The sequence below is a fragment of the Antennarius striatus genome, chromosome 2, assembly GCF_040054535.1.
Source record: "Antennarius striatus isolate MH-2024 chromosome 2, ASM4005453v1, whole genome shotgun sequence".
Classification (NCBI taxonomy): Eukaryota; Metazoa; Chordata; class Actinopteri; order Lophiiformes; family Antennariidae; genus Antennarius; species Antennarius striatus.
In genome coordinates, this window is record NC_090777.1 from 26,089,708 (window position 1) to 26,107,500 (window position 17,793).

At 47.2% G+C, this 17,793-nt stretch overlaps 2 protein-coding genes across 4 annotated transcripts in view; both read left to right on the forward strand.

The window, feature by feature from the left end:
* The first annotated feature begins 2,546 nt into the window (after nucleotides 1–2,546).
* Nucleotides 2,547–9,672, forward strand: ccm2l (CCM2 like scaffold protein). 3 transcript variants are annotated; one of them, XM_068306980.1, is made up of 12 exons: nucleotides 2,547–2,767; nucleotides 3,688–3,855; nucleotides 3,937–4,020; nucleotides 4,106–4,289; nucleotides 4,412–5,028; nucleotides 5,264–5,393; nucleotides 5,684–5,747; nucleotides 6,072–6,228; nucleotides 6,585–6,723; nucleotides 6,836–6,983; nucleotides 7,632–7,792; nucleotides 8,636–9,670. In XM_068306980.1, exons 1-11 carry the CDS (start codon nucleotides 2,738–2,740, stop codon nucleotides 7,765–7,767), a joined length of 1,857 nt encoding a protein of 618 aa, XP_068163081.1. In that variant the 5' UTR covers nucleotides 2,547–2,737; the 3' UTR covers nucleotides 7,768–7,792; nucleotides 8,636–9,670. The 3 variants fall into 3 exon arrangements, with proteins under 3 accessions (XP_068163081.1, XP_068163072.1, XP_068163091.1); XM_068306971.1 differs by having other exon boundaries at nucleotides 7,632–9,672; XM_068306990.1 differs by having other exon boundaries at nucleotides 2,550–2,767; nucleotides 7,635–9,670.
* An 804-nt stretch (nucleotides 9,673–10,476) lies between these two features.
* The window catches only part of cables2b (Cdk5 and Abl enzyme substrate 2b), a 14,726-nt gene continuing 7,409 nt past the window's right edge, over nucleotides 10,477–17,793 (forward strand). Inside the window, exons 1-2 of the mRNA XM_068307003.1 lie at nucleotides 10,477–11,319; nucleotides 16,758–16,853. Coding sequence (XP_068163104.1) covers nucleotides 10,721–11,319; nucleotides 16,758–16,853 — 695 coding nt within the window. The 5' untranslated portion in view covers nucleotides 10,477–10,720. The remainder of the gene's footprint in view (nucleotides 11,320–16,757; nucleotides 16,854–17,793) is intronic.

Below are 17,793 nucleotides of genomic sequence, written 5' to 3' on the forward strand. Positions count from 1 at the left end.
TTTATTCTTCCTTTCTTTCTGTTCTCTAATCGTATCAGCCCTCTGCGTGTTTATTTCTCCCGTCTCATTGTTTAATTCATCTTACCTTCTTCATCATCTCTTTTCTCTCTTCCCCTCCTTCATCCTTTCCATTTTCCTTTAATTTAACCTTTTCTTTATTGCACCTCTGCTTTTCTCTGTCCTCTTTCATTATTACACTTTCTTCTTTTCCTCTTTTTTGACTCCATTTTTCATCTCTTTTCTTCACTTCTATTCTTCATGCATTCCTTCACTTCTCCATGACACCTTCATTTTCTACCTTTCCTTACTACCTAGCGCGACTCCCTTTTCTTCCATCCTCACTGCCCCCCTCCTCCTGGCAACATCCTCCCTTTCCTCTTCATCCTCATCTCTGTCCGTACTTCCAGCATTTCCCCCTCCCTTCCTCTTCCAGCTGCAATCTTCCTCCTGCTCATTTCCCTCTTCTTTCTCCTGCCATCTTGCATCAGAAGTCTTTTCTCATGTGAGGATTGGAAGCGTGGGGTCTCTTAAGGATACTGCCGCTTTGATATCACACTGTGTGTGTGTGTGTGTGTGTGTGTGTGTGTGTGTGTGTGTGTGTGTGTGTGTGTGTGTGTGTGTGTGTGTGTGTGTGTGTGTGTGTGTGTGTGTGTGTGTGTGTGTGTGTGTGTGTGTGTGTGTGTGTGTCTTGGATTGAGGTTTAGTTGTTTTTTTGTCAGGTTTTCAGGATCATTACCGCCCCCTACTGGACTGGAGTGTGAAACAGTAGCTGACTGTCTGCCCCACCTTCATCGACATCACCTATGTGTCATTAGCCTCTCTGCCTTTGTGTTATTATCTCAGCTTTTTCTCTTAGCATTTATTTGTGTTATTTTTTGGGGTTTTTTACCTGTATTGTAAGTGTTAGTGTTCGTGTGTTTGTCCGTTCGTCCATTTGTTCGTTCATTTGTCTGTTGGTTCGTTAGTCCACCAAATATATCTTCGCAACCGTTGCAGATAGAGAGATGAAACAAAAAGCAGATTCCTCGAGCGGCAAAGGGAATAACAATGAGAGATGACCTTGACTTAGAGAAAACTAAGTCAAGGTCAAAATTTAACTTTTGTACACTCAGGAACCAGATAAGAGAGAAGGACGAGGGAGAAGGCCAGTGTGAGTAAGAGCTAGTGCTTTGATCTACCTATGCGCTAGCTTTGATCTACGGCCAGAGCTAGTGCATAGCTTTGAACTACCCTACAAGGTCAAAGCAATGCACTTGTCAGGTACTACTTTCAGGGTATCCTGACTTACCCTGGAAGCAGGTCAGGGTAAGTCGCGGGATGTTGCAGTCTCTGACTGCCTTTTTTTTTTTTTGTCTTGGGTTTTTTTGCTGCCTTTACTTTTGTAGTTATTTTTTTTATTGGGTACCGAACCTGTTTTCTGGTTTGCATTTTCCCTCTTCCATCCTTTGTGGATAATATTCCCATTTTTTGGACTCTTCTCTCATTTTGACCTTTTCCTGTAAGTCCAGTTAGTTGCTATTATGTCCCTAAATGCACAGTTCTGTCTTTTCCTGTGCTTATGGATCGTAGCAGCATGGTGGTCTACTGTGTTTGATTTTCCACCACAATGCCGCGTTTGCCTCCGGTTGCCTAGGTAACTGGTTGATTGTTGAGTCGTTAGCCCTCTGGTCACCATGGAGTGGGTATCCCGACGATATGAGTGTCTGGTGTTTTTCTTTACAATAATGAGACGGATGAGATCCAGTTTCTATCAGCACCCTCCTGCCTCATAGTGAACCCTCCGCAAGGACAACTCTCAGGTGTCACTTGCCCCAGAGGGGCTTTCAATAAATCTTTATTGACTTGTCAATAGTCCACAGAGGTCAGTTTCCTGTTTTAGACATACAGTGTCAGCAGTCAGGTGGAAGTTTGATGATGGAAGCACCGGGTGACCGTTCCAACTGTGACCTTTGACCATTCATGTTAGAATTCAACATTTTTTAAACTGTACAGTAAGCTCAGCTTAGATGTCATCCCTTCTACGTTGAGATCCTCTCCATTCCCCTCCTCCTCCTTTTTTCTTCCATTTTGTCTTCATCCTAAGACTGCCCCCCTGTGGCAAAATCTACTCACTGCAGGACGTCAGAAGAGCTTAAGGGGTCCCATAACCAACCATGTTTGTGTGTGTGTGTGTGTGTGTGTGTGTGTGTGTGTGTGTGTGTGTGTGTGTGTGTGTGTGTGTGTGTGTGTGTGTGTGTGTGTGTGTGTGTGTGTGTGTGTGTGTGTGTGTGTGTGTGTGTGTGTGTGTGTGTGTGTGTGTGTTTGTTTGACAATGTAATCAGTGTAAACACAACAGGTCTTATCGGTCTCTGGTGGAGTTTCCTTTAGGACAGGAAAAGGGCTTCCTCTGCTTCCCGTTCTATTCTGCATGTCTGTGTGTGTGTGTGTGTGTGTGTGTGTGTGTGTGTGTGTGTGTGTGTGTGTGTGTGTGTGTGTGTGTGTGTGTGTGTGTGTGTGTGTGTGTGTGTGTGTGTGTGTGTGTGTGTGTGTGTGTGTGTGTCCAGGAGGGGTGAGAAAAGAACAATCAGTATAGAAAGGGAAAAAGAATGAAGCAGACGGACGAAGGGGATGATGGAAAATACGACTGAGGGAAAGACAGGAGAACAACAAAAGACAAACTGAAACAAGAGGAACGACACCGGGACCAGGACTTGGCCGACCCACTACAGAACTACCATCAAAGAGAGAATGAACCGGGATGGACTATGAACCCAAGAAACCCAAGAAGGTAAGGTTCTTCCTGTTCTGTCTTTGGGTTTGAACATGTGACTCTTCATCCAACCGGGAGTTTGGACTGGAGCCAAAGAGCCGTTGGTGTTTCAGGGGTTAAAAACAAACCAAACAAGTGGCGACCAGCCTCAAAGATTAGTGTTTGCTGCCTTCCTGAATCTGTGTCCATCCCTTTATATCCATCAAGTAGTTCATGTGAAATCCTGCTAACAGTCTGAACAGATCTGTTCTTTGACCTTGAAAGTAAAAACCTATTACTCGGTTCCATAACAGATCTGGATGATTAGTACATATTGCGCATTAAACAAATTCATCCCAAAATCCAATTATTTCTCCTGAATGGAAAGAGAGGAAGAACAAAACTCATTAAAAGCATCCCTGTAATTCTGTCCCGCTGACGACAGAGATGTTCATCACAGATCTGTCCTTGTTTTTCAGAAAGGACAGGAAGGGTATGTGTGTTGGTGTGTGCGTTTCTGTCGGGAAGTCTCAGCAGGAGGACACCGGATATCACCACTCACCTGTCATGCACAACAGCCAACACCATGTGTTAACACACACACACACACACACACACACACACACACACACACACACACACACACACACACACACACACACACACAGAAAGACACTTACACCAGTCCCCAAAGATCATTCGGACACTATCTGAGAGAAGACAGGTTTTTACAAAACAACTTCCTACTCTCCAGCGTTCAGTAGTTCAACCATAACCTCGTCTACGAGTCGAGACGCCAAAACGTCTTAAAAGCATCCGTTATGTCGCCCCTTGTCTGCTCCAACGTGAATCCGTGCTAGATGAGACCATCGAGGACTCGCCGTGACCTTCCGTCTTGTTGCTGATGAGATATTGATGCCATGAGACTTACCTTTGTCAGACTGGTCATCTCTACCCAGGCTTTTGTGTCTCCGATCAAGCGGTTGGTCTGGTCCAAATCCGGTCGGAGGTCTGTGGAACGTGGAAGCGTTTACCGCCGACCGCTACACACCGTCCCCCTTTACCCTCCAGACTACCTCATCCATCCTGAAAGGCTCATCTTCGACTATGTAGAGAAGGAAGTCAAGGTAGAACCTGGAATACTAGATAGTCTAAAGAGACTACGTTGTGAATCGATATCTGTGTGACCAGCTGACGTCTCATTGTAGTTCCTCGGTCACCTGACCTGGGTGTCGGTTTCATTGAACCCTTCAAGCCGAGATGAGCTGCTACAACTATTGGATGCAGCCAGGGTGAATAATTTTAATTATTCAAACCACACATGTTGGGTTTCTGATCCATAAGTTCGGGGACTAATCTCCGGTGTGTCATCAGCAGCAGTTGAAGGTGCTGCCTCTGAAGACCAGCGTGGATCAGGACTGTATTCTGAGTCTTTCTGCTCGCTGCCTGCTGCTGACCTGGAGGGACAATGAGAAACTGCTGATGAGGATGCCCACGCATGAGATCGCCGCCGCCTCCTACCTGAGAGACGACGCGTTTCACCTGCTCGTCCTCAAGACAGGTGAGACAACGCGATGGCGGCTCGTCGTTTGAAATCTTGAAGTCAAAAATAAACAACTTCTTCTGCACATGCCACTTAGCTCGATATGCTAATGTTGCAAATCCACTCACATTTGCCCACAGGTCTAAATGTGGACACGGTCGTCGCCGGTGACGACAGCCTGGACAGAAAAAAACCGACAGGCATAGATGGTCGACGTCAAACCATGAGCGGCAATGCCGACCCCCGGCCAGCAGGAGGCACAATGGAGCGACGTCACACCATCTGTGGAGTCGACTGGCGGCCTTCACTTTCCAGGAGTAACCATGACAAAAACCAGAGTGTGGAGAGGGGGGTGGGCGGAGAGAGGGGAGGGGGAGGGAGTTTGGAGAGAAAGAGAGTGGAAGGGAGCTGGGAGAGGAGACAGCAGACACGTAAAACCGGAGGCAGCTGGGAGAACCGCAGGGCAAGACCCATGAGTGGCAGCTGGGGGGTGGGGGTAGGAGGCGGCGGCGGAGGGAGCTGGGAGAGGAGGCATGGGACAGGAGGTGGAGGTGGGAGCTGGGAGAGGAGGGGAGGAGGGAGTGGTGGAGGAGCTGGTGGGGGCGGGGGAAGCTGGGAGCGGCGGCAAGCCTGTACAGGAAGCTGGGAACGAGGAAAGAGTTACGGCAGCTGGGAGAGGAGGAACCACAACCCTTTGGAACCAACGCCCTGCCCTGATGCCTACTGCAACCTGGTCATCCTGGCCGTGGAGAACAGGGTGTGTGTCCCGATCCGCCCAAAGATACTCAACCAACCAATAGGAGTCACATCCGGCCGATCACTCAATCACAAATGCCAATTGGTTGCTTGCTTGCCTACTTGGTTGCCCAGTACCCTTATGACTAAGGTCACTGATGGTGTGTGTGTGTGTGTGTGTGTGTGTGTGTGTGTGTGTGTGTGTGTGTGTGTGTGTGTGTGTGTGTGTGTGTGTGTGTGTGTGTGTGTGTGTGTAGGATGCTGCAGAAGAGTACTGCTCTCTCATCTGTCAGATGTTCCAGATCATTTACGGTCATCAAACCATTGAGTGTGTGGACAGGGCAGGGTTCCACCACAGCATGCCTGACCGCTATTGGCTGCAGAGGAGTGAGTGATACGTCCCGGGGGTTCTGGTGGATTATCAAAAACCAGCATTACCAAAAGTCATTTTAGACTCATGATACATTTATTATTATTTTTCTGCTGTGAAAGTGAACTGAACTGAAACCACTTTTAGAGTGGAAACAATTCATCTGCAGGAGTTAGGGTGCACGTTCACCTCCGTTTCAGGCTAAATTAGCGTATCGCTAATAGACAAATGAAGGCAATAATGATGCCAGACAGACAAACCTGCAGATATCACACCTAATGATTTAAATGTTACTGCTGTGTTTCAGGTGACAGTTGTCTGACCGACATGTCCTACAGTTATGATCCAGAGTTCAGCTGCTGCAGCTCATGGTGAGTGAAGATCAGTTCTGATCGAGGCTTGAGCTCTGATTGGTGCTGAGCTCTTATCCTGAACTTATCCTGCTCCGGAGCAGGTTAGGTGCTCAGCATAGGTTACCGCGACAACGTAGCCCGATAGAAAGTCAGCCACCTTCATGATACCGAAAAGCCAGGGTTAATAATAAATTTGTCTTCACCTCAGTCTGAATCATCAACTTCACTTGTTGCCTGTTAGCAGGAAGAGTTCCTGTCAACTCATTGAGCGATTTCGCCAGCTGCTGCTATAAACCTGCCGCTAACCTCCATCCATCTCCCCCCACCTCGTTTCTTCCCCAGCGATGGCTCCCAGGAGGCCTTTGAGCTCTACTACAGCGAGACGTACAGCGAGAGTTCGTCTCTGTCCCTGCAGGACTCCCATCGAAGTCTGGCTTCGGTCAGCGACGGAGGAGACAGCAACCCTGCCCTGCTGCTGATGCAGGAGTACATGATCACAGTCAGTGACCCCCCAACACACACACACACACACACACACACACACACACACACACACACACACACACACACACACACACACACACACACACACACACACACACACACACACACACACACACACACACACACAGTGTCCTGAATGTAAAGAGTTAATGAGAAGCATCCATCAGTTTACTTCTCTGTCTGTTTGACTCCAGTACACATCAACATGTTGACTGCATGTGTGTGTGTGTGTGTGTGTGTGTGTGTGTGTGTGTGTGTGTGTGTGTGTGTGTGTGTGTGTGTGTGTGTGTGTGTGTGTGTGTGTGTGTGTTGTGTGTGTGTGTGTGTGTGTGTGTGTGTGTGTGTGTGCAGCTGCGTAACAAGCTGAGTCCTGCGGAGTTGCAGCACTTTGCGGTGCTGCTGCGGGAGTACAGGCTGGGGTCCAACATCGATCAGTTCTGCTCCGAGCTGCTGCAGCTCTACGGGGACAACCGCAAGTTCCTTCTTCTGGGTGAGAGACGTAGACCCACACACATGCAAACACACAAAGGAAAACCCACTAACAACTCCAGTTTTGACCAACTTCTCTTGAGCAAACCACAGCTTCTCTCTTTCGGCCCCAGGCATGCGTCCATTCATCCCAGACAAGGATGTCGGGGTGTTCGAAAGCTTCCTGGAGAGCATCGGCATCCGGGAGGGGGGCATTTTAACCGACAGCTTTGGGCGCATCAAACGCAGCATGAGCAACATGTCAGCCACAGCCATGAGAGGGTATGTATGTCAGGATTGGTTGCGGGGGGGTTGAGGCTCACTGTATCACTCATTTTTATCACTCACTCATTTTTATTATTGACTTAGGTAATATGAATACAACAAAAGAGCATGGATGGAGGATATTATACTTGAAATTCTAAAAAAACTCTGGCGTCTGGCCTCTATTATTGAAATTAATAGATAATAAATAATAATACAGTTAGTTCTTAAGATACAAACATCTGCCTTACGAACATTCATAGATACAAACAACTGTGCACTACTACTGTAGTTCCCCTTTCAGCCACAACCCCCGCCAAGCAGCACAACATTAACACCCCATAGGTTAAAATTTCCCGTTATGTCAAAATAATCAAATCAAATATCAGTGTAAGTGAACAATTTTCTCTGATGTCGGACTGCATGTCGTCTTTCTGTCTCTCCGAACAATTCAAGTTATGAACAACCTCTCGGAAATGTGTTTGTAGGTTGAGGACTACCTGTATCAATAGTTTTAAGTCTGGCAGACAGGTTTTTTTTAAACAAATGGTTGATTTTAAAATATACATTCTTGAAGAAGCAACTGGGTGTCCTGTAAATCCAGGCTTCACGTTTGAATAAACAGGAAGTCAAAAGAGATTTATACAAGCTGGTGTTTTTCACCAGCAGGTATGACAACTCCTCCCTGGCATCAGGCTCTCAGGAATTCAACCGACGTATCTCTGACATCACTCACGACATCCAGGCTCTTGGCTTCAAGGACACACACGGAGACATCGAAGAGGAAGACTACTACCTCTGAGGGAGGGAAGCAGCCTGGAATTCAGGTGATAGAAGAGTTCTGATTCCACCCAGGAGTAGTCAACACTGACTCAATATGACTCTGAATATAATAATGTTATAAAAATGTAAAAAACATGTCAAATACGTTCATGACACAAACTCAGCTCACGCGTCTGTATAACCAGTCTGTCAATGTAAATGGGTTATTTACTTTGTGATTTGCATGAAAATATATAGTTTCAAAGTGAAATAGATCATCCATGCAAAGTCATGCCCATTTAAGTGACTTTTACTACAGCCCAGGTGTAGGACCCCCAGCCTTACGAAGGATCAGGTGACTGAAGGGGAATTCAGTTGGATGGAGTTCATTATATGACCACTAGATGTCGCCACATGCTCGTTCTATAATCTCAAAAAACTCAAGATAATAAACAATGGATGGATGGATGGATGGATAGACAGACAGACAGACAGACAGACAGACAGACAGACAGACAGACAGACAGACAGACAGACAGACAGACAGACAGACAGACAGACAGACAGACAGACAGACAGACAGACAGACAGACAGACAGACAGACAGACAGACAGACAGACAGATAACCATCCCTTTGTCCCAATGTTCACTGACCCGTTTCATGACCTTCCCATGGTGCACTGCTCCTCTGCCCGGCAGTCCTCTCCTCTGCCAGCCTCACTGAGCATCAGAGGGGGAGTCAGTACCCCCACAGGCTTCACCCATTGCTATCATTATGTAATGGATTCAGGCTGTCTGTAATTACTTCCTAACAAACAGAGAACGTTCCATTTTAAACTGAAATGTTGCTTTTAATTAGCTAAAAACTCAATTTTATTTTTCTGTTTGAAATCATTTTTCCCACCAGGCGGGATGAGCCACACAATGACAATGACACGGGTGTGAAAAGTAACAACCCCTACAGTCCACATTAACTACAATGGATATTTATTGCAACTTATGCAGGCAGGGACCTGTGTTGGAATTTTTGCTCACATATGGTCGGATGGAAGCTGACCTTGTCAGAGGTGACGTTTGTTCCACTGATTCCGAGAACGTCTGCGTCCTTTCGGGATGAGGCAGCATCCCTGGGCAGCTCCTATCCTGACTGTGAGCTCAGCAGGCACTTCTTTTCCCGGGCCTCTCCCCCTCTGGGCAGTGTGAGAAAAGCCGGGATCCACTTACAGAGAGGGGGTGTCGGTAATCCAAGGTCTGCCAGCTTCATTGTCATGACTGTGTCGCAGGCAGAGCTGTGATCCAGAAAGAGTAAATGGGTTTTAATGTCGGGCTCTGTTTTTAGTAACCCCCATAAGGAGATTAGGTCGGTTTGTTTGTCTGTTTTTCTTTGACTGGGCCTATGGCAACAAAGAGCCCATTACATTTTGGAGTGGGTGTGGATAAAAGGGCACAATCGGGAATTTATTCCAACATTCCAAGATAAGGTTTTTTTGACTGCGTTGAATGTGCTGAAACTACTTGAGGGATTACCATGAACCTAAGAGGAGGACAACAAGCCCCAAAATATATGTGTGTGTGTGTGTGTGTGTGTGTGTGTGTGTGTGTGTGTGCGTGCGTGCGTGCGTGTGTGTGTTGATCCTCATCATCGGATTACAGCTGTAACCTCTGCGATCATCCATGTGCAGGTATTAACTGCCATATCATTGTCATCATCCCAGACACACACACACACACACACACACACACACACACACACACACACACACACACAAAATCCCCCCTCCCTCCTACAATACTCTGTCATTTGTTGTCATCGATACCAGGACACTGTCTATTATCGCTTCTGATTGAAGCTTTACTTTTAATTTTGTCATTTATATTTTTTTAGAAATGAAATGAATTAAGATTAAATTGATATTATGCAGTAAATCATTTGTTTTCTCATGTTTTAATCCGTATTTATGTTTTATTTCAGCTGAGATGCATTTGAAATAAATAGAAAAATACTTTTTAAAAACTGTTCTATTTAGTTGGATAAAATATTTTTAGATTAATGGGGTAAAGACTTTGTTTTTATTTTAAAGCTGCATTGTCATTTAAATCAGGAAAATCGCTAAAAGCCCATCACAGGTTAAACACGCCACACCCCAGTTAAAGCTTTCTAAATGTACACATTCCTTTGAGTTTACATCAGAGGATCAAATATTTGCCCTTCTTTCCACCTCAGTAGCTGTTTGCATGAACATACATTTGTGGGGATTTTGCCGTGAGTTCTGTCTGTTTTCTATTCATTTCCCTCTTATAGAAGTTCCCAGCCAACTCCCTCGCATAAAAAAAATATACATTATAATCCATAGGGAGACATAACGTCATGCAAAGGAAAGTCTACTTTCCATAGAGATCAAACAGAATGAAGGCCATGATCCACCCTGTTTTATTCTGGGTCAGCTGAAGTTCATGCGCTGTTCAGTAGATCAATGCGGGGGATCAAGCAGTGAAGGTGACAAACTCCCAGCCTCCAGGGATTACACTCTGGTGTCCTACTGGTTATATTTAGCAGGCTAACAGTCATGCTAATCATTGGAACCAACAGCCAATCAAATCAGGTGGAGCTGCAGCATCAGAGGTACAGACGATTCACGGATGCCGCAAAAAAAACAACAACACAAATGTCAAAGTTTAATTTTTTTTTTTTATTGCAGGGCGGATCATTTAAAATTCATAAAGTTTGTGTTAAAAGTGAAAAAAAAAATCATAATTAAAATAGGACCAGACTATAAATCCTCCGATTTCTCTACACCATATTTACATTTTTCCATCTTACAGCGTGGCTAAACTCCTCCCCCAAGGCACGTACGCTATCGTGTTACGACATTACGTATTCACCTCGTGGACCAATGAGAGCCGAGGTGGGCGTGGAGCACCCACTAGCCGGGTAAAAGGGATTTGACAGTTACGGGGCTCGAGCCGAGACTTCCTCGCCGGGACAGAAGCTATGGCGGCGGCTGCCGCCTGCGGCCAGCTCAGCGCTGCGGCAGCGGCCGCGGGAAGCAGCAAGAAACCGCCGGGTAGCAGGGACCACAACCGGAGGAACCGGGAGAATTCCCGCCGGCGACAAGCCGCCCTTTTGTTCCTTAGTAACATCTCCCTGGACGGACGGCCAGTCCCGAGCAGCTCGGCCGAGAATGTAGGAAGTCGCCGCCACAAAGACGCGGATACGGAGGCGGCGGAATCCGTCCCCGCCGCCGGGTTGTGTCCGGAGCCGGCGAACAACAACAGCTACGGGACGTTCCCCAGTTTGGCAACGGCCGCCACCTCCGGGACCGTAAATCCCGCGGCGGCACCGAGGTCAGGACTCCTCACAGTACCGCCTATCCTCGTCCTCCCGTCGGATACGGGGTTCAACGATCTGGGGAGCGCGGAGGCGCTGCTGGACTGCCGCAGAGGCTCGTCCCCCTCACCGGGGAGCAACAACCTGCTGTCGGCGTCACCGTCGAACGCCAGCCTGCTGCCGTCACCGCTGGGACCGCGGAAGTCCTCCACGCTCCTCTCGGTTCAGAGCTGCAACTCGGTCTCGTCTGAGCCGCGACAAAGGTGAGGGAGCTCGGGTGTGTTTGGTTCCTCCGCCGCGGTTCGATGAGCGTTTAAACCGGAACATCAAAGTTTGGCGTTGATGGAGAGGTGTGGACGCGCTGATCCGGTTCGGCTTCAGAGTGTTCACACTGGATTTGGTACTGGAAGTCGTGTTTGGGTTTGGTTCCGGTCGTGTTTATCCACTGCAGACATGTCGGCTTCCTGAGTCACACCTGCACAGGTGACTCCTCGGAAGAGGCTTATCCATTCGTGACTCATGCCTCCTGACCTGGGGAGTTGGTGATGATTAATTCTGGAACAGATGTATGTGTCCGCCTCAGATTATTCTGTTTGGAGTTTATGAGAAAGTAAAGTTAAAAAAAATCCAAATTATGTAAATAAATTCTACTGATCATAGGGCATCTTCTTAAAATTTGTCAATTTTCAGGCTGATCTGGACTTGGATGCAGATTCTGTACCATTTTTTCCTTTGAGATTGTCGAAGATGACAAGGTTTGGATCCAGATCCAGATAATCCAGATCTCTGAGATTAAAGCCTCTATTTGTGGGATATGTTGTTGGAAGAGGAAGGGAACCGACACCAACAGGTTGTTGAGATGAAGCAGATTCAAATGGTTTCTGTGGATTATGCGACTTGAAGATGTAAATGTGACACATGCAGACATTTTTAAGATTAAATATATACAGTATATATACTGTATATAAACCCTCTGTGGCAGAAAGAAGATGAGGCTCTGCAGCTTCCAGAAACATGTAAACCATATTTCTACACCGTCTGATGCTGTGTCCATTAATCTAGTGTGAGAAACTAAGTTGTTATGGTTTACATTTAGGAGCTTGGTGGAGGGGAAGTGAACCTGCAGACTGTTAAAACCCACAAACCGACATGAAGTCAAGCGGTTTGCCGTGACATATGATCCCAGAATCTTTTTGTTGGAGGGGCGTTCACCACCGCCAGGAAGAGTTTGGATCTTCTCGGCTGATAGAGGAAGAGAGAGAAATAGAGGAAGAGAGTTGTTGTTTTTTTTAAATATTAATGATGTAATTGTGAAGTTTAAATGGGGATGAGTCACAGACGGAGTGTGGATGATGCCAGTTCTGGTGTCTAGTGCCGGTTCAGACCCGCCAGGCCTCTACTGACGGATGGATCCGTTTCGTCACGGTGTTGGCAGCCTCCCAAACCCAGAGAATGTCAGCAGCCCCCCAGTGATGGAGGCTGGGAACTGGCTCGGCAGATAAGAGCTCATCGGTTGGACTCCAGGGTGAACCCGCTGTGATGTCATCCGCCGCTTTGGTTTGGCTGACGTTGTGTGTGTGTGTGTGTGTGGGGGGGGTTGCTGACTGGATCAGACATCATGATCATTCTGGTGAGGACACAATATAAACACATGAGATCTGCTTCCATGGCTGATTAGAAACGCTGCTAGTGCGTTTTAATTATTCATAGCTTTATTTAAAAGCTCGCCACTCGTGGACGGCGGCGGCAGTGGCGATCGGTTGGTTTTCCGTGGAACTCATTAAACCTGGAATGGCTGAAATGAAAAGCAGCCTCGTCTTCGCCAACAGACTTCCTGGTGTGATGAAGTTGGCCGTCGCCGGATTGGGTCATCAGTCACGCTCTGTTTCTCCTCTCTCCCCGCCTGTGAAGTGCCGCCAGCCGGCCAGAGCGCCTTCCAACGGCTTCATTAGGGCACACACATCTGGTTAGCACACACACACATCTGGTGAGCAGATGCTCTGGTGGAGGAGGACTCTCCATGCAGCTCTGCTGCTAGACGGGGTGGGATTCTGAGCAGTACTGGGATCGTAATGGTTCACTCAGGTGGGGATTCCAGTGACGGCGGCGTGACGTTGAGGATTTCCCCCCTCCCATCAGGTGTCAGTGGGCCGGGTTTGTTTCCACTGCTCACCGCTGATAGATGAACCTCTACTTGACTCGTGACCTGAAGAACCCGGGAACCCATTTTCATGTTGGATCACCTGCTTCTGAAACACCAACAGGAAGCTGCTGCTGTTAAAAGTTCATGTTCTCCACTGTGTGTGTCTGTTGTGTGTTCATCAAAATGGTGCCGTTCAACTATCAGATGCATTTTGTCTCCACGACGTTCCTGAAACTCGGAGCTGAATTCATGAACTTATCAGGAGTATCAGGACGGCTGATCGGACACACCCTCTGGACCGATGCTGAACCCAGAGGAGATGTGATCTGACTGACATCATCTCCCTGTTTCACATGTGTCTAAACACGTCGGTTCCTCCAGCAAAAACAGCCTGGTTTTCAGCCTCTGGTTTTCAGTCGCTGGTTTTCAGTCACTGGTTTTCAGGCAGTTTTTCAGCCTCTGGTTTTCAGTTGAGTCATGCGTGATTTTTTTAATCTGCTCTTGTTTTCTTTTGAAGCACATCGTTCAGCTGATTGACGACGCAACTAAAAAAGATCTGCGTGTCCTGGAGACACAGCCAAGCCTATATGTCCAATCCTGAGTCTGTTAATCTGGTGATGTAAGACCCACAGCAGGCCAGCTGTGTGTGTGTGTGTGTGTGTGTGTGTGTGTGTGTGTGTGTGTGTGTGTGTGTGTGTGTGTGTGTGTGTGTGTGTGTGTGTGTGTGTGTGTGTAGGGGGGTTTGCTTAGTCACAAGCACATGTAGTGCAATATGTGGAGCATCAATCATCCATCCACCATGTGGACAGACTGTTCTTACACGCTTGTGTGTGTGTGTGTGTGTGTGTGTGTGTGTTTGTGTGTGTGTGTGATAAGGATTTAGACAACAGAACTTTTAATCTATGGTTTGTGATTGGTCAATGACGTGTGTGTGTATGTGTGGTGAGGATTTAGTGTGGGAGGTTCAAGTAAAACCTTGTGAGATAGAGCGTGGGGGGGGGGGGTTGAAACCTGAAAAGGCTCTTTTATTTTGACTTTGACGGCACCAATAGGTTTAACATCCAAAAACCCGTCGTAAATGGCTTGCAGGTGACTCTTATAACCTGTCAGTCGCCGCTCAGGGTTCATTTTAGTCCCTGACAACAAACACAGAGTCTAAAGCGTGCAGTGTGGACTGGATGCTACTTCCTGTCTCGTCTGTGTTAGGTTGGAAGCGTTTCCTGTCCAGTGTGAACGCTGAAACCAGTTTCATTCCGTGCAAAGCGGTTTAGACAGAGGTGGAGAGCGAGCAGCTCGTTGGCACCGCCTCCAGATGATTGATCAGCTGATTGGTTGGTTTGATGAGCTGTTGTGAAAGTCTTGTTGCTACAGCGCCAGCAGGTTGTTTGGATTTCCACTTTCATGACATTATTTATAACATTTGTGATAAAAGCGTCTATTTTTGGAAGGAAAAAATGAAGACGCAGTTAAAAATATCCCAGGTGAGGATGAGGAGATTACAGCCGGTTTCACAGACTTCCTGGTTAATCTGATGTTTGATGATTTTCAATTTAACGTTCAAAGGAACCAAATTAAAAATGACAAAATGAGAGAAGTACTGATGTGTTTGGAGGCTGTACGAACCAGGAGTTCAGACTTGGCCCAAAATGTCGAAGAACAAGAGCCAGAAGTTTAAAAAAGGGGAAGGAAAGACTGGAGGCCAAAGGAAACAGAGTAAAAATAGAGTTGAGTCTATTTCCAGCGATCAGTCTGGTGTATTTTAAGACAGAATGTGGCATCAGGATGGCGGCGAACCGGCGAGGCCCGTGTCTGTCTTATCTCTTAATCATCGTCGTCTCCATCAGTGAGGGAAACTGGATTTTTCCGTTCCCACATGTGGGAAACTTTCCACCACAGACTGGTTCTCAGGGATGTGGTCCGCTGGTCGTGTTGTGATAACGGCCCTGCCGATACTGGGACGGATTTAGAAAGGCTGGGAGAGCGCTGGCGTCAGCCGCCGCTGTCCGACCTCTGATGGATGCTGATGTCGACTCTGAGAAACTCCAGTCAAGAGAAACCCAACGAGATGTTTGTCCTGGCAGCTCGGGCTATAATAAACCGATGAACTGATCAGACACCTTCTTTAGAACAAACACCATCATCTTCAGCATCTGTCAGCTGTATCGACCAATGGGCTCTTTCCATTCATTCCTCAACATCCTGGAAAGTGGCGGAATGACTGTTCCCATGGAAACTGAATGCTCTGAAGATTCCATGGTGTGGCAGAGAGACGTTAAACATGGACTCATATCGGATTGACACCGAACCCAACGGGTTGACTCTGATCTAGAACTCTTTCAGTTCTCCTGGAAAGGTTCCTTTCTTAGGAGCCACGGAGAACAAATTCTTCCCGTCTGTTAAAGTTTTGATTTGAAAGTTCAGCGAAACGAAAACAGTTGTTGTGAAGATTAAAGGTTCGTCACGCGTGTTTTGATTCATGGCGACGATTTCAGTCAGAAATCAACTCAACGTGACCGAAGCTGAATATGCGTGTAACTACACAACACAGATGCTACACTTGCATCAGAACCACACACACACACACACACACACACACACACACACACACACACACACACACACACACACACACACACACACACACAGAGACACACACATTCAAACATCTGCTTCCTACCTTGTGTGTGTGTGTGTCAGTCACATAGCGAGCAACAGAGATAAGTGTTGTGGAACCAGTAGGTCAACCATGAAAAAACAGTGACAGATGCTGTGTGTGTGTGTGTGTGTGTGTGTGTGTGTGTGTGTGTGTGTGTGTGTGTGTGTGTGTGTGTGTGTGTGTGTGTGTGTGTGTGTGTGTGTGTGTGTGTGTGTGTGTGTGTGTGTGTGTGTGTGTGTGTGTGTGTGTGTGTGTGTGTGTGTGTGTGTGCTGGTGGGTGGGTTTGGGTGTTCCCTCCTCCCACTGGTGTGTGTGTGTTTTTTTAGGTTGTCATGGTCTGGAGCTCTTATGGTTTTCTATCATGTGTGTGTTGATTCTCTACAAATAAAAGATGATTGATGTCTAAAAAATGGCTGAGTCATCCATGTGCTTTAGCACATTAATGTCATGCAACATGCAATCACACAACATGTCTACCTTTTTATCAGACGGCCTCAAACTAGGAAACGTCTGTGTTCACATATATTGACGTGTGCTAATGTGTTAATGTGCACTAACATGTGCTGACATGAACTACTGTGTGCTGACGTGTGTTAGCGTGTGTTGTGTGTTAGCGTGTGTGTGTTGTGTGTTGTGTGTGTGCTGCTGGGGGTTCTATTGGTTCTGTGTCCCGTGAGGTTCTGAAGGAGAGCCTGGGGATTAGCCTGACTGAGCGCTCGCTGTCGTTTCACCGCTGATGTGACCCTTGGCTGTAACGTTGCGTAATCGCTGTGATGTCATAGCGCTGAGCTCCTTGGCCTGCGTTCAATGTCAAGGTCGGTTTGTTTCAATCCGCGAGGTCGTCACGGCGACGTCACGGCTCTTAAATCTCTTAACATGTTCCTGTTTCTTCCCCCCTGCAGGACGCGGAACTTGTCTGGGGGGTCGCCCAGACCGCGCCACACCAAGAAGATCCACTTCATCAAGAACATGAAGCAGTACGACACCAGAGGCAGCAGGTGGGACACACACTTCACTGATGACAAAGGAGATGGGTTCCAGGCCCTCCTCCGTGATGGAGGTGTAGAACAGACCAGGGAGAAGAGAAGGAGGGACTCCTGCTGTGGTAGCTGGCAGCAAATAGACGCTGGAGTTATTCTGATACGCTCTGATACACAAAGTTCTAAATCTATGGGCTGTCTGCAGTCAATAAATGATTCACACCCAGGGAAGAGAATCTAGAACCATCTGGATCAGAACCAGGAGGTTTGGGATGCTGTTCTGCTGAGCCATGAAACCAAAAACGGACCTTCTAAGTTTGGTTTCTAGGACAATCGAATTTCCTCGAAGCAGACCTCAGAGTCAGGACCATCAGACAGGAAACACTCAAACATCTGCATTGATCGCTTTGATTAGTTTCTTGCAGACCGATCGATAGATATTTGCCGTTGTGTTGCCTCCGTCTGCAGTTGAGATATTTCAGTAAAAGCTTTTGTCCCAGAGGAGACGAGCGTCACCTCCTCCCCGCAGCCTAGGCAGCATGGGGCCCCCCCGGTGGTCCCTTCATTGTGTTCTATTCTGGTCTCTCCATGCTGGTTGTGTGATTCAGACCAGTGGGTCAAAGACGCACAGGACGACTCCTTGGATAAGAATAGACCAGAGCTGATTGTTTTAGAATAGATCCGGAGAAGACAGAGGGAAGTAAATGTCAGCGCTGCTGCTTAAACCTGTGGGGCGCTACCCTGTTTTGGGCCGGGAGAAGTTCTCAATGGGCCACCATGAAAGAGATGGAGGACGCTAATGAGTCCAGCTCCTCGCATCCATCCCTAGATAATAAACATTCCTGGGAATGTCGGACTGGTTTCCCCTCCCGTTTCTCCATGGGAGCGTTTGTTTTAAGAGTGTTGTTCTAAACTGCTTGTTTTGGGTGATCTTTTGTGGGTCAGAATCTTCTAACCC